General features: G+C 41.8%; 1 protein-coding gene across 1 annotated transcript in view; it reads left to right on the forward strand.

Annotated features, from left to right (window-relative positions):
• ESRRG (estrogen related receptor gamma) overlaps positions 1–15482 on the forward strand; it is a 208121-nt gene that overhangs the window by 188471 nt on the left and 4168 nt on the right. Inside the window, exon 6 of the mRNA XM_036277516.1 lies at positions 6451–6720. Coding sequence (XP_036133409.1) covers positions 6451–6720 — 270 coding nt within the window. The remainder of the gene's footprint in view (positions 1–6450; positions 6721–15482) is intronic.

Below are 15482 nucleotides of genomic sequence, written 5' to 3' on the forward strand. Positions count from 1 at the left end.
TCAAGTGTTAGGCTAACTTGGATACGGACTGCTTGGGACTTTCCCAAAGAGGTTGATGCCCACATGGTTGATGGCCAGGCTGGACTGGTTTTGCTTGGATTGCGGATGTGACAGCCTCTAGTATTTCTTGACCCCTTCTTACCAGTGATAAAAGCAAATCAGGTTCAAACACAGGTTCGTTTTCTTCCAAATCAGAAATATGGCTTCAAAACAATGCCTTTCCCAGCATCCATCTAATCCTAAAGTCAGACTGAAAATGCCCTTTTCCGAGGTATTTTCTAGAGCCCTGTTGCATACGGCACTGCCTTATTCTTGAGGGGCAAGATGTACTCACATCAAAAAGGAGACCTTTCCAGGCAGAACTTTCTTGTTTTTGACGGGTAAACAATAAAGGTGGTAGGAAGAAAGGTCGTTGGCTCAGCCCATGCTTGCCTCCCTGCCTTCCAACAATCATGCTCTTTCTTCTTGGCTTAGATGAAAGGAGGAAGCAGTTAAGTTGAGGTCAAGTAGGAGGGAGCTTGGGAAAAGCGAAGGGGATTATTTCAGATCCTCTGCAGTCATCGGGAAGCGGTAGGAAAGTGAGATTTGCAGGAGAAACCGTCTCTGCACCATATTCTCTGCATCCTGATTTTACATCCATCTGCCCTCTACCCAGGCCTCTTGTTTTTTTTTTTTTCAAAGAAGGTTGGCCGTTGAAAACCGCCCACTCACAGACACAAACAAACAAAAAAACCCTTGTCATCATTTTGTGGCTTTCCTGTGTTGCCACGAGAGACTTTCCTTTTTTTAGCTGCTGTTATACTTTTAATTTCTCCAGCAAGCTGGACTGGGAGACAAGGGACAGTTGTTAAACAAAGCTTTTCCCCAGTGCACGGAGGACGGTTTCCATTTCTGTGCCCAGAGTAGGCAGATTGTAAAGTCATCTGCCAGCTGCACTTGTGAAGCCAGAGAGGAGGCGTAATTCTGTTTTGAACGGGTAGGTATCACCTTTACAATTCCGTCCTCCCTCCTTTTAATGTATCACCACCCCCCAGCTCATCTGCTGACTTTTATAGGTGGTGGTCATGGTCAGTTCTGCCCCGTAGGCGTGAAGTGCATTTGGAATACAACTTGTGTCTTCCCGCTTTTCACATGTATCCTGAAAAATAAGGGCTGCGTCGAATCCCCATGAGCCCCGCTTGGAAGATCCAAACAGAACCAAAGAAACAGATCTCCTGAGGAATCAGCAGAGGTCGAAACACGTGACTGCATTAGCAAGCAAGGGAGCGGTCCCGTGTTTGCCGGTTCTTACGTTTTCTTCTGTGTTCCTCCCCGTGGTCCCAGCCAGTCGCGACAGATTCGAAACCATTGGAATCTGGAACACAGTCCGAGACAGAAGAAGAGATTCAAAGGGTGGTGCTGTAGGAATCTGATGCTGACGCCCTAATAAAATAGAGAATAATGACCATCCCTGACAGCATCTTTTGTTACATAAAATGCTTCCGATAGCAGCAGGTAGATATTGGAGCTCTCACCTCAGCACTTGACCATTTGTAGATGCTTAACTTGGGCCTTTTCAGAGATCTGGTCCATTTAGTCCATCTCTATGGGAAAATGAAGAAAACAGAAAAAAAGGTCTTCATACATATAGTATGTACACATGTGTTGTCTCTTCCTCTCCCTCCCTCTCTCTTCCTCTCTCTCTTTTCCTCCCTCCCCCATCTCTCTCTGTCTCTGTCTCTGTCCCCCCAACCCCCAGCGCTGTGTGTTTTGTGAATCATAGAACATATGTCTGCTCATTTGGAAAAATACAGAGTAAGTTTATCTTCAACAAGCGTTATACATCTGAGCTCCGATCGGTAGCTGGGACCAAATCTTCATCCCCAGCTCTTCTTCTCTCCCCAGTTCCTGCAACACCAGGTTTATTTTATGGGCAGGAAAACCCCTCGCCTCTCCCATGTTCCTCAGTCAGCTTCTCTGGATGAACTCGGCGTCCTCAGTGAGCCATCGGGGCATCAGGAGAATTCTCGCATGCCCCGCTGTGTGTTGAAAAGTGCCAGTGTGTTGGTCGGTGTTTGCTTTGTCTTGCGGGACAGAGGAGCCATGGTTCAGGAGCGGCAAGCGGGCAGAGTCAGTGCCACGGTGCCCCGAAATCCGCAGACACCCCGAAGAGGCAGGGTGCTTGCTCTCTGTGTCAGGGAACAGCGAGAAGCAGATGCCCGGCGGGGGTGGGACCCAGAGTGCCCGTGTGGCAGCCTACTTCTGTCACCGCTCCGTTCGGGAAATAAACATTTATGCTTTCTGAAATGCGAGTGTATTTTTGAAGACTCGCCGTCAGATATTTTTTGCCCTTCACACTTTCAAATGCTTTAGCCTTTTCTTTTTTTTTTCCCAAGTTGACTGCCAAGTGCACCCGTTTGCCAGGCTAAGGAAAAAAATAAATAAAAGTGCGTGACAAGTACCCAGGACACCACTGCCATGCTCCGAAGTTTCCAGGTCACAGAGGCAAGAGAGTTGGCACAGAACATACTTACTTCAAGCCTGTTACTTGGGGGTACCTGCCTTTTGAGTAGCTTTCAGTCCTTCCCAAGGATGCTGTCCCCAGCTGTCATCTGGTTTATTTGGAGCACGCCGGGTTGCAGATAAACACGCCATTTAGCTGAGGGTCAAGGCAGGGAGTCCCTCTGCTACCTAACGCCCGAGATGCATTAAATGACACTGACTCTGGGACAGAGATAAAGGGAGATCGGGCTTGTCCGTGACGTGCAGGCCCTGGGCTGCGGCTGGGGACGAAAAGAATGTGAGGCAGACTCTGCGTTTTCTAAAGCCGTGATACGGCTGAGCATTTAAAACCATAACCTGTCACACACCAAAGATGAAGATCCCGGGATGTGCACAGCGCGAAGTGTAAACACCGCCCCCACAGCGTATTTTATTTCGCCGGGGAAAGAGGTTTCTCTCCAAAGCTGGCTAAATGTTATCGATGGTGAGGACCTCTAACTTCCAGCCCAATGGCTATAAAACATCACTAAATGCTGGTAAGAGCACAAACAGGTAATTACCCTTCGGTCCACGTAGGTGTTGCCGGGAAAGCAGTTGTGTTCCTACAGAATGTCTTGCACTCGGTTTATTAAGACACGCATTTTTTTTTTTTTTTCATTTAGATCTTGGCCAGTTAAGTTTTTATACAGGGCTCGGATCTGCTGATAAATATAGGATTGTATCTGTGTGTCTGTGTGTGTGTGTGTGGAATAAAACTATACTCCAAAGGGCAGGGAGAAGAACTTTGGGGAAGGAAGGTACCGTGTCTGCTCTGTGTTCGGCTTCCTCAGGGACGAGGTGAGCACAACCACCTCGTGATGAGGCTGTTACCTGGGCATCTGGGCAGGAAGCGCGTTGGGGCGGATCGCAGAGGTGAGGTAGGAAAGGGTTAACGGGTTGAGATCCAGCTATTTCTAGAGAACAGTCAGACCTGTATTTACATTGCGTAAACTGTGGATTGCTCTTTTTCTGTCCTTTGGTAAAATTATACCTCCTTACATCAGCTGAAATCGACTTGAAGAAGGCAAGAAAACTTGTCAAATCATCTCCTCCTCCCTGACCAAAAAAAAAAAAAAAAGTAGACTCTTTCTTTACCTTTTCCCCTTCTTTTTATTTCATTAAGAAGGGAAAGAGAGGGGGGAAAGTTAGGTTTATAGGAAGGGTGCACACACACACAAACACACACACACACACAGAGCCAATACCATAGAAGAAAATAAATTACAGAATCCACCTAGAGAAAAAAAAAAGAACTTTGAGATTTATTTATTTACTTATGTATTTGTTTAATTGTTTCTTTGGCTTGATTGAACCCCAAAGAAATGTGTGAAACCTTGTTATGGCAGGAAGAAAAAAAAAATTGTTCATTTGTAAATCGCAGGGACAAAGGGGCCCGGTGCAACTTTGGAGTTTCCGGGCACGGAAATGTCGATAGCGTGGCTTCTCCATCATCAGCACTAAATTCACATTGATGCCTCTTTTCTTCTCCGTATTGATCCTTCCATGAGAACGTAGATTTGTATCTGTTAATTAATGCGTCCTGAAACAGCGTTTGTATTAATCAGGCAGATAAGAAAAATTGGATGCTGCACCCTCCTGACAGTCAGCAAAGTGCTGGCCCTGATAAAATCGTGGATGGACCTCAATAAAAAAGTTCCTCCTTCCACTCAATAAACTAATCATCCTGCTTTTAATTATTCGGCAGAAAGATGTGTGGAGATTGGAGAATGTGTAAATCTATTTACTAACAGCAGTGTCTGGGAGGCAGAACGGGGCTGTCACGGAAGGCGCTCGGGGCTACGTGCTCTGTCCATCTGCTGCTGCGGCCATCGCGGCCGCGTGACCGGGCAGAGCAGCGCTCGGCAAACGGAAAACGCCTTTTGCCCATCACTTCCTGCAGGACCGTGTATTGTTTCAGCGTTTAATTGACAAAAGAAATTCCTACGTTGCCTTTTTTTCTTGAGAGAGCTTTTTGAATGTGCATTGCATCTTTTTTTTTTTTTCCCCCTTGGGTAGGGGGGAAGGAGGCAGAAAAAGGACCGGTATTGTTTGTTGGTTGGGAGTCTCACCTGCTCAAAATCAAACGCAAATGGAGCCAAACCTTCTCGGGTCAGATCATTGTTGTTAGTGTTATTGTTGAATCCGTGTTTCAGGTGGTATCAATTGTATAGCTGATTTGATGAGGATATTTATTCATTTAATCCACATTGCAAAGACACACACACCAAAAAAAGTGGAAAAAATGATGTACACTGCCAGGTCCCAAGGAAATCTGTCCTGCAATGTGTCATCAGCTTGATAAACAATAAAAGAAATGCTTTTCACAGGTGCCTGAGAACGTCTTAAGTGAAGCTTGACTAGTCCCCCTTGACGATTTTATCAAACACTTCTAGTTAGTGGCTCCAAATGGCCAACTACTAGTTACCACCAACAGTCCAGGAAATCTTTTCTCCTCCTTATTGTGCTGTCGTTCCTAATATGACATCGGAAGTGAACAATTTTAGGTGAATAAAAACGATGAAGCAATGACCTTAGCAAGAGCCTAAGAAGATTGGGCAGAACTGTCTGTTTTTGATTTGGGTAATAGGGTCTAGAAGGGGAGCAAAAATCAATTTTATAAGTTGCACTATCCAACAATTTTCCTTCTATAGAATTACTAGTGATGGTACCTAAATCATGGTGCTGTTGTCCTCAAAAGTCACAGGGGTGGCGGGTTACACTTGGGATCGCTAGGCATAACCTTAGAAAAGAGAGTGAAGTTTTTCAAAAGAGACGCTTCTTTTAGGATTGTTGGCAAAGTATGTGGCTGATGATCAGGTATATTCATCAAGATCTTATTCCTTAACTTTGTTTCAGAATTGTGATCTAGTCCTGCTAAACTATAAATATATCTCCTTACTCCTAAGTAGGCTTAATTGTACTACTTCATTATTTCCTATTGAACCTCATTTTCTTTTTAATATTATATATATTTGCATATGTTTTGTCAAGCTCAGAAGGAACTGTCGACATACATGTGCAAATGTAGACCAGATTTTTAGTAAAGAATTGAGAACAGTCATGCAGGTATGTTGGAATAAAATAATATCTAATGTAGCTACGCTTATTGAATGCATATTACAAATTCATGTTTTATTGGATGGTTTTTATATTTTTCAATAAAATATGAAGCTACAAGTAAGTTGTCATGCTCAAGAGAGCCAGGGTCTCAGTGGAGCCGATATTTACAGTCAGGTCTGGCTCTGCTCATATCCTCTCCACAAACCCCCTTGCCTTCATATGTAACTTTCTAAATGACTGGATCTTAATCCCAAGAGTAAACTTGCTTTTCTATGTGGTGAGGAGGCCAGGATGCTGAGTCTTCTACTCGCTTTTGTACCAATAGTGACTATTTTAAAAATGAGTTCGGGATAAACATCAGTGGGGACAAATATCCAGTTACCAAAGGCTCTTTGGGGCGTAAGTATACACATCGATCTCTGTGTTTGTGCCTATTATTATAGAGAAACATTCCAACTTTCCCTCTGCTGCCTAACCTAAATGATTTGTTTTCCTTTATTTTTTGGCTTTTCAAAAAGAAACATTTATGTGATTATCAGTAGTAGTGAGAGCGTTATTAAGACTTCAGCCAGAAAATCAAGCATATTTAACGATTACATCGTGTTTTCTTCTCAAGTGAGAGATACAGAATTCTCTACTGTATCCCTCTCAGGCCCAGTCTATAAAAGCGTGGGAAAACACCACCGTGTTGAAGCTGTTGGTGATTCTTACTCTGCCCTTCACAGAGGGATCAAGGGAGGATTTAAGAGTATCTGACGGAAACGCAGCCTAACTTTGAGCCTGGACGCAGAGGCTGACCGCCACTCGCACTGAGGTGTCGTGACGGAATTATGGCTTCGGACTGACTTGATCTGCTCTTCTTCCCATTAGGCTTCTCCACGCTGTCCCTGGCCGACCAGATGAGCCTCCTACAGAGCGCTTGGATGGAAATTTTGATCCTGGGTGTCGTCTACCGATCTCTCTCCTTTGAGGATGAACTTGTCTATGCAGACGATTATATCATGGATGAAGACCAGTCCAAATTAGCAGGCCTCCTTGACCTCAACAACGCTATCCTGCAGCTGGTCAAGAAATACAAGAGCATGAAGCTGGAGAAAGAAGAATTTGTCACCCTCAAAGCAATAGCTCTCGCTAATTCAGGTTGGCATACTGATGTGCTCGTTGTTGCCTTTTATAACGTGTCCGTTGTACTTTCCCCTCACCTTCTCCAGAGAGTTGCTAGACCCCGTTGTAAGGATGAATCAGCAACATGGGAATCATTACAGTATTCTGGTGAACAGTTCATAAATAAGAAAGATCGACTTCAGGGGTATTATTTTTATTGTATTTGCTTTTTTTTTTTACCCTCACCCGAGGACATTTTTGCATGTATCTTCAGCTAGAGCGGAAGGGAGGGAAGGAAGGAGGAAGAGAGAGAGAGAAACATCAACGTGAGAGAGACACATCAAGTGGTTGCCACCCGCACGACCCCAACCGGGGCCGGGGACAAACTGCAACCGAGGTACGTGCCCTTAGCGGGAACTGAACCCGGGTCTCTCTGGTCCGCAGGCTGATACTCGAACCGCTGAGCCAAACCGGCCAGGGCTGTATTTGCCTTTTGAAAGCTGTGAGCTCTTGCTCACCTGAGTCCCTCCCTAACCTGTAGTGCACATGGAATTCTCAGAACAAAATTAGCTCCGTTGTCTCGTGTGCATAAGTGCAAATCAGTGTGAATTACCAATACCCACAAACTATTTCCTTCCCATCCAAAAAAAAAAAAAAAAAATGCATAGTTTGCAGTTGTAAAAAAGAAGCATATTTAGTGTTGCTTTTAATTTTGGTCACCAGTGCACACTCTGTTTCTTTACCTTGTGGGATTCTCTAGAAGTCAAATTCTGATGAGGGAGTAGACCCTTCCAAGGACTCACCTATGCAGGAAGGGTTAAGAATGATGGGAATACACAGTCTTTACCTTTGAACTCCAAGGGACTAAAATAGGGAGCGACCTCTGATAAGTAAAAATCATTGGCCCTTTGTGTTTTTTTCCCTGGATGCCTCAGCGAAGGCTTTTATTGTGGTCTTCAGTCTGTTGCAGTATTTGCATAAAGTCCCGGATAGATCCCTCCTTAATGACGTGCCGATCATTAGATACCTGCGTGTCAATAACACGCTCCGATGCTATGTGCCTTTGACAGCCACAGGGCGCCCCTCCATCTGCTTTTGTTTTGACCCTATCTTTGAACTTTATCTTGGTTGCCGGCCAGTAGTTTTCCCTTTAATTACAAGAAGGAAACTGTCAATAAAATCTGTTAAATGGGATGCAATGAGTGGCTTGAATGGGCGGATGGCTATTTGTTCAAATTCTGCAGCATTCAAGGTATTGACAGTTTGTTTTCTGGGGCCATATGTGACGATCAATCTCAGGCTGGGCTCAGCCGCGCTGAAAAATGAAAAACCAGATTGCTTTTGCTGAGTTGGGGATGACGACTTTGTGATTTGGCGCGGTCCTCGTGAGATGAGCCCGTCTGCCCAAATTGCCCCCCTGAGAGCCGGGGACGCGTGACTGTTTTTAGAAATAATTTTTAATTGATTTTGTAATTAACAGTTCATCTACAATATTGATGCGTGCATCCGTGGACTGATAGGAGGGAAATTGTTTTCAACAATGAAGTTGTACTTTCTCCTCTCTGGCGCTCTAATGGAATCGAACATTTCGCACTTTTCATGGTGAACACGGCCCTCTTCCTCGTCACCCCAACCTCTTGTCCCGTTTCCCTGAGAAACTGTAAATGATGATGCGTGATGACAAATGGCGTGGCTGTTGGGGCAGACCCTCAAGGACCCCTCCCTGGCCCTGCTCTCTAAGAAGCCAGAGTGGGAAACGGGTCAGATATTTTCTGAGAACGTATGAGTTTGCAGAGACTTCTCTTCATAGCCCCTCTCGTAATTAGATGCAAGATTTGGGGTAAGAATTTTTATCTGGGAATCTCATGGTGATTCACATGCGAACAATTCCTTGCGTGATTGTTTGGGGACGAACAGCCTGTTTTGTGTCTTTCATGTTTCAAATGGCTTTTTTTTTCTTTTTTTTTCGATGATGAATCATGAATGCTGAGCAGGGCTAAGATTTTATCATCAAAATTACTGCAATTTTTATAATTTTAGAAGTTAGGGGGGGGTCCTTTATGGCTATGGATTCTAATTTAGAGAGCCCAAACATGGCAGCATTTCTGTGGTGGGGAAATATGATCTTTAATATTTTTGTAGATAAGTAGTTGACTCCCACACACTCTTCTGTCATGGGGAGTAAGTGACCTACTTTAGATGCAAGACTGGTGATTAGAGTATTTAAAGAACTAGTTGGTTTGTTTTTCTTGTTGAAAGCAGGAAATAATCAACAAGCCCATTCCTTTCCCTCTATTATAGTATTGAGTAGCATTTTTTTCTAAGAAAATGTCTCCATGTCACACATTTTTCCTGTGTGTCATTTTAACAGTCTTTATCTTCTCAATACCAAGAGAGGCTAACCTGGCATCTCCCACATTTTAACTTGGGATAAAAGACTCAAAGTCATTTTCTTTGATATTGTATATGATGCTATTCATTTTATTTTATTTTTTTTCTACTATTGGGATGCCACTGATAAAGTTATAGATTTGATCTTGCTTAAACCCAGTGATTCTTCAACTGCTCATAAATGCATCAATATGAAAATGTTTTCATTCTAGTCCTAGGTTCCCGAAGAAGCTCATAGATTCTCTTTTTGGTATTTAGAAATTTCAGATCAGATCAATGACTTTTTTGTGCAAAAATAAAGGAAAAATCTATTTCAGTGTTATTCAATTTATAGGTATCTTAGCATTCCCTGTATGGCTGTAGGTGTTAACAACCATTGTCTCATTAATCTAAATTTCAGCTTATTTTAAACATCTGTCTTTATTCAATAATTATAAATGTTGTGCTCATGCCTGGGAAACAGGGAATTGGCTTCCTTATAATGGCTGTCATATTTTTTGTGGCTGTGTTTCTGTCATGCGAATTCAGGAATACTTATAACACCAGAACACCGGTGGATAGATAGTCCCTCTCTTCAGGTATATGACCCCCCCCAAAAAAACCAACAAAGCAGTAGATCATAAACTAATACTGTATTTCTCCCATTCAATAGTTGGAAACTCTATGTAACTGTCTCAGTGAATTTTGAAGGTAAAAGAACTCAGAGGATCACTTATACTCTGCAGTGTCTTATTTTTCAGTGTCAGCGACCTGATACATCTAAGTGGGATGGAATTTTAAAAGTAAAATCAAAGTCGCTGTTATAACACTGCAGATGTTAGGCCCAGTCTTTTTCATGCGTAGATTCTTTTTCGTATGGGGAATTCTATGATGCTGTAATTAATTTTACGTCTTTGTTGTAAAATACAGTTAAATACGACTACAAGCATTTTGGGTATGATTCTGTCATGGGATTCCATTGTGCCTTATGTCTAAGAATTTGTTTGATGCGGTACTGCCCCCAAGGTAATATACTCATTTTTATATAGTAGAAGATTAAAGCAGTTTAAGATTTTACTTCTACGTAGTATTTCTGGAATAATAGCATCTATTGATATAAAGCCGCAAGTAATATGTTGGTCATCATTTTTAAATCATAAGTAATTGTAACCACCTCGTGACAGTATTTGGTTCTTGAGGACAGATGGAATATGTGTGGAACTGCGGCGTAATTTCAAGGATAGAAAGTTTACGATTGCTGCAGGAGATCAAAATGGGGTCATATTTAATCAGGCCCTTCGGACCTTCTTATAGGTTTGAATTAGTGCCTCTCATTCTTTTTTCATTATTCTTCTTTTAGGGTAACCTTTTTAGATCTGTCTTCCCCAGTGAAATAGTAATAGCACAAATAAGACTATGTATCTGTTTATATACTTTATATATATACATATGTGTGTGTGTATATATGTATGCATTTTATCTGAAAAGAGAGAGGTTTTTTTTCTACTCTCAAAATCCATATTTCAGCTCCTTTGAGAATGCATGGTGTAGTCATACAACAGTTTTCCTCTCTGTAAAACGAGGCAGGCGAATTAAACAAAACGCCTGCAATTTCCCAATCGGCCTAACATTTTAATGTCAGGTGCTTTTAAGTGAGAGCGGTGAGTTTGGTCATCTGTTTCGAGTGTGGCCTGTATTTGTGCTGACTATGAACATATTCACAAATCTAAACAACTAGTATAAGTGTGTAAAACCTCTTCTCTCCTTTAGTATCTACTGGGCCATCAAGCAATTTTACTGAAATTTGGGCTAAATTGGCTGATTGGATATTCTGGCGATGGTTGTGGCTATTGCTCAATAGAGTGTCTTTTTTTAGAATTTTTGTCCGGAGACTTTTTTTTTAGCCTTCTCTCGGGAATCTCATTTGATTTCCACAACACACGTGGGAGGTGGGCTTGTGCAACTGCATTTTACAGGTCACTGAGGGGAGCTGATGAAGACACTCAGCCCTGAGGCAGAGGGGTGGACCCTTGCTATCAATAACCTATGTCTTGTCCCACAAATATGAAGATAGCATGTTTTTAATAGGGTCCATGCAGAAGGCTTTGGCCATTGAAATTTCACGTCTGCTACCTAAATCGGTATTTTTTATCTAGTTGAGAAATTTGTGCCCATTTCCTTCATCTTGCTGTCTCCTTGGCATTACAGTGGTACAAAACCACCCAAGAAGGTAACAAGGAATTGGAGACCAGATGTTTACCAGACTGTAGCATTTTATAAGAAATAAATATGGTAAGTTTTTTTGTGGCAGGTAGAGATTTATTCTTCACTTCTACTCAGACCAGACCATAATGAATACTATCAAGTAAATAAGAAATCAACATTTCAACATCGCTTCTCCTAGTCTGCTGCTCCTTGGTTTTTGCTCAGATTTGCCATCACTATTCGGATTATTTTAATTTTATTTAAGATAGCATATTTGGCTTTTTTTTTTTTTTTTTCACTTTAAGGCAACCCTTAAATTTCATATATAGTATATTTCAAATTTTTATGTAGAAAAATAAAAACTGGTTCTTCAGTGTGTTTGTGCTCAGTGATCACTGTGTTGGCATAAGAGAGGAAATATTTGCTTCCAGTGTACCTGTGCTTCCAACCTGGGTAATAAGCATATACAATAGTTTGTAATTGCTTTACTCCTAAAGAGTGACATGACATCATTTTCATTCACAGGCCTTAAGATGATGAGCATTCTGTTGCAAAAGGTCATTAGCATGGCACAGACCATTTGTGATTTGTGGAAGGTGGAAAGATGTACCACTCAAGTGGGTATCAACATTCGCTTACTGAGTATAATTGTCTTTATCTCTTCCAGTAGATGCAATTAGAAGCTCCTTAGAAAGTGTAAGCTACCAGAGGGAGAGACAGAGAGAAGTCCTTGTGGTTTGTGATGCTTTTATGCTAAATGTGTATCCTGACACAATCGTTTTGTCTATTTAAAACCTTTTTAGAAAAAAAAATTTAATGGGATTCGAAGTCTCTTTTAATATGAAAGTTTCTCTTTCGTTTTACAATTTCTCTGTTGGAGGAGTCAGCCTGGACTTTGAAGACTGCCTACTCTGGGTGCAGTTTGGCAAACTTCTGTGCCCTTTACATTACGTGCCAATCGGCAGCTTCATCCAGAGACTTAATCAGACTCGGGTTCAATTCCTGTAGCACCCAAAGGTATGGTGTGCTGCTCATTGGGAGGCATGTAATGTCTGGTTGTCTCTCTTTGATGCTCATTACCAAATCTATTAATCACTGGAGTTTGCAAAATGGTGATTTGTAATTTTATCAATTTTTTTTTCATTCGGTAGTTAGGATATTTATATAAAGTGGTGCTTTTTCTCATCCTTATTTGTTTACCAGTGATACATTTGTAGGAAAGATAGGCTAAATGTTTGATTCTTTCTCTTTATGTTTTCGAGATAAAGAATTGGCACTCTATCTTTTTTTAATGTCATTTATAAACACATGCATTTAAACATATTCAGTGGATTTCAATCAATTGCAATTGTATGCCTTTTTGAAGCTCAAACTGTCCATTTGGGGTCAGTTAGTTTGGGTCACAGTTGGTGATTTTCTTTAGTGTTGGTCAAGTTCTACTTTGGGTCAGTCTTGGGTGAGCTGCTGGTATCTTCTTGAATGACTTGATAGTTTTTTGGGGTTTTTTTGTTTTGTTTTTGTACCATCTTACCCATTATTTTAAAAGTATAGCCGCACCTCATCTAGTTAGCTCATAAATCTATGGTTTTCATTATTACGTTTAGCTGGCTCAAATTAGCATGCATACTGGGACTATTTCTTGAAAAATATTAAGTAAAGAGAAACCATCACCAACCACCAAAGCTAAATAATCACATAAATTAATCCTGGGTCTGTTGACCCTGGCATGCATGTATAAATTTAGCCCAAAGAACAGAATGGAGATTAAAGCTACAGAGCCAGAATTTGAACTAGGATCTCTAATGGAGATTAATATTTTCTTCAACAGTCTGCCAGCTGAATCATGGTCTAATTAAACAGTTCAGATTTAGTGAGTTTGCATTTAAAGTATTAGCAGATTCGAGAATGGGTAAAGCTAAAATGAGTTAGAATCTTTTCTGTAAATGGGAAGTTAAATTATCATAGTAATTTGATTAAATCATTTTTAAATCTCACACGCTAAATCACAGCCTTTAAAGAATAGTTTGAAGTCTTAATTGCTGTTTGTGAGCATATCTCTCTGCTATTTGTTCTCGCCTCATTTCCTGTGACATCCTAGAATATATCTCCTGCCGGCCTGGGTGGGAGGGAAGGCCAGCCTGGGTGTGGGCACAGCCGAGACTGCGGCTGACTTCAGGCATCTGAAGGTCCACCGTGGAGAAGGAGGAAATCACCCAATGGGGTTCCCATAGCTGGGACCAGGACCCAAGTCTGGACCTTGGAGACAGATTTGGGAAAATATGAAGAAGATATTTCTGATAATTAGCTCTGTTCCTTATCAAGTGGAGTGCTCTACGTATAACTGCAAATATCTTCTTGCAAAGGGGGGAGAAGATTTTCCAGGAAGATGCAAAGTTGAACGGAATGAGCTCAGAGGACAGTTTCAACTCTTATTTTTCTTTATTGATTTTTTAGAGAGAGAGGAAGGGAAAGGGAGAGAGAGATAGACACATCAATGAGAGAGAACATCGACTGGCCGCCTCCTGCATGCCCCCCACTGGGGATTTGGCCCACAACCTGGGCATGTGCCCTGACCAGGAATCAAACCAGCGACCTCTGGGTGCAGGGTCGACGCTCAACCACTGAGCCACACCGGCCAAGCAGACCGCCGGTTTCTCTTCAAACAGCATCTGACCCCAAAACAGAGAAAACGGTCAGAGTTTATAGCTGTCATCTCTGTGACTATGTTCCCCTCAGTAACATTACCAGCCCTCAAAAAACCATGTGCTTGTTTTAAAGAGAGACAAACAGGAAGGGATGGGATTGATGTCCATCCAGGAACAAGATGGGAGAGAAGTCAGGAGAGAAACAGTCCACAGGGCCGGACCGGGGGTACAGGGGGGAAGGTGCAGGGCTGGACGGGGGGTACACTGCAGAATGCCTGAGTGCCACTATCATCATGTCTAGTGTGGAAGAATTCTTTCTTTTGGCCTCTTCAGGCAGGAATCAAGTCTTGAGTAGTGAACACTTATAAACAACTTATTCCAGATTATTCAGAACTCCTTCCAAGAAATATGTCATTAACTGCCTAATGCAAATAGGGGTCAGTTCACCAATCACATGGTGAAATGATCCATAAGTGACCATGGAAAAGAATAAAACAATACACAAAATGCAGAGACCGTTTAAAAACACGTAGCCACTTACAGTGCAGTCTTTTAATTACTTTGCCATAATTTTTTTTTTTTTTTATCATATGTTTAGCCACTTGATTTTAAATTACATTTCCCCTCTTGGTGCATGTGATCTGGTATGTGAGTTATAGGAAGGATGAGGCTGACTACATATATCTTAGAACTCTGCATTCTCTGAGAACCAGAATTATTAAACATTCAGAATTCCCCCAAAGACCCCATTATGTATAATTAACAGATAAACTGTCATCAGAATCAATAAAACGTGCTAAATGATTAAAACTTGTACATAATTAACTGTCTCTTTTAGAGCTATAACTTTTAGAGCTATAACTTCTCCCCTCCCCTCCCCCAAATCGCACAAGTCTCAGAGGAATCAGTGTGGTAACACGGTTAACCCTTTCCTTGCTTGATCAAATTAGATTTTTAAATTACATTCTGGAACTCATTGATCTAAAGGCTCGTTCAGCAGAGACACAGACTATGTAAGGCACGTTGAAGGAACCATGACTCGTAAACTAAAAAGTCTACCACGGAACAGTGTTACACGCAGGGTATTTACACGGAGTTCTTCAAATCTTGATCATCAGCATTTTCCTTTCCTTCTGGGAACTAGGAGGTTTTTCAGGGCAAGGTCAGAATTTTAAACAACTTTAGCACAGAAAGTAATACTTGGAATAGATGGTCTTCCCTAATTGTTGAATGAATGAATAAATAGTGCATGAGGCAATGAATGAAATAGCCAAGATCGTAATCTGTTAAAAGAAAGGTTTCTCTTGCTCAGTCTTATGAGGGAAAGAAAACAATAAACCCATACTTTTTATTTATTTTATTTTATTTTTTTCTTTATTGATTTTTTAGAGAGGAAGGGAGAGGGAGAGAGAGAGAGATAGAAACATCAATGAGCAAGAACATTGATTGGCCGCCTCCTACATGCCCCGCACTGGGGATCGGGCCCACAACCTGGGCATGTGTCCTTACTGGGAATCAAACCGGTGACCTCTTGGTGCATGGGTTGATGCTCAACCACTGAGCCACACCAGCAGGGCC

Source organism: Molossus molossus, unplaced genomic scaffold (assembly GCF_014108415.1).
Source record: "Molossus molossus isolate mMolMol1 unplaced genomic scaffold, mMolMol1.p scaffold_m16_p_23, whole genome shotgun sequence".
In the NCBI taxonomy this organism is placed as follows: Eukaryota; Metazoa; Chordata; class Mammalia; order Chiroptera; family Molossidae; genus Molossus; species Molossus molossus.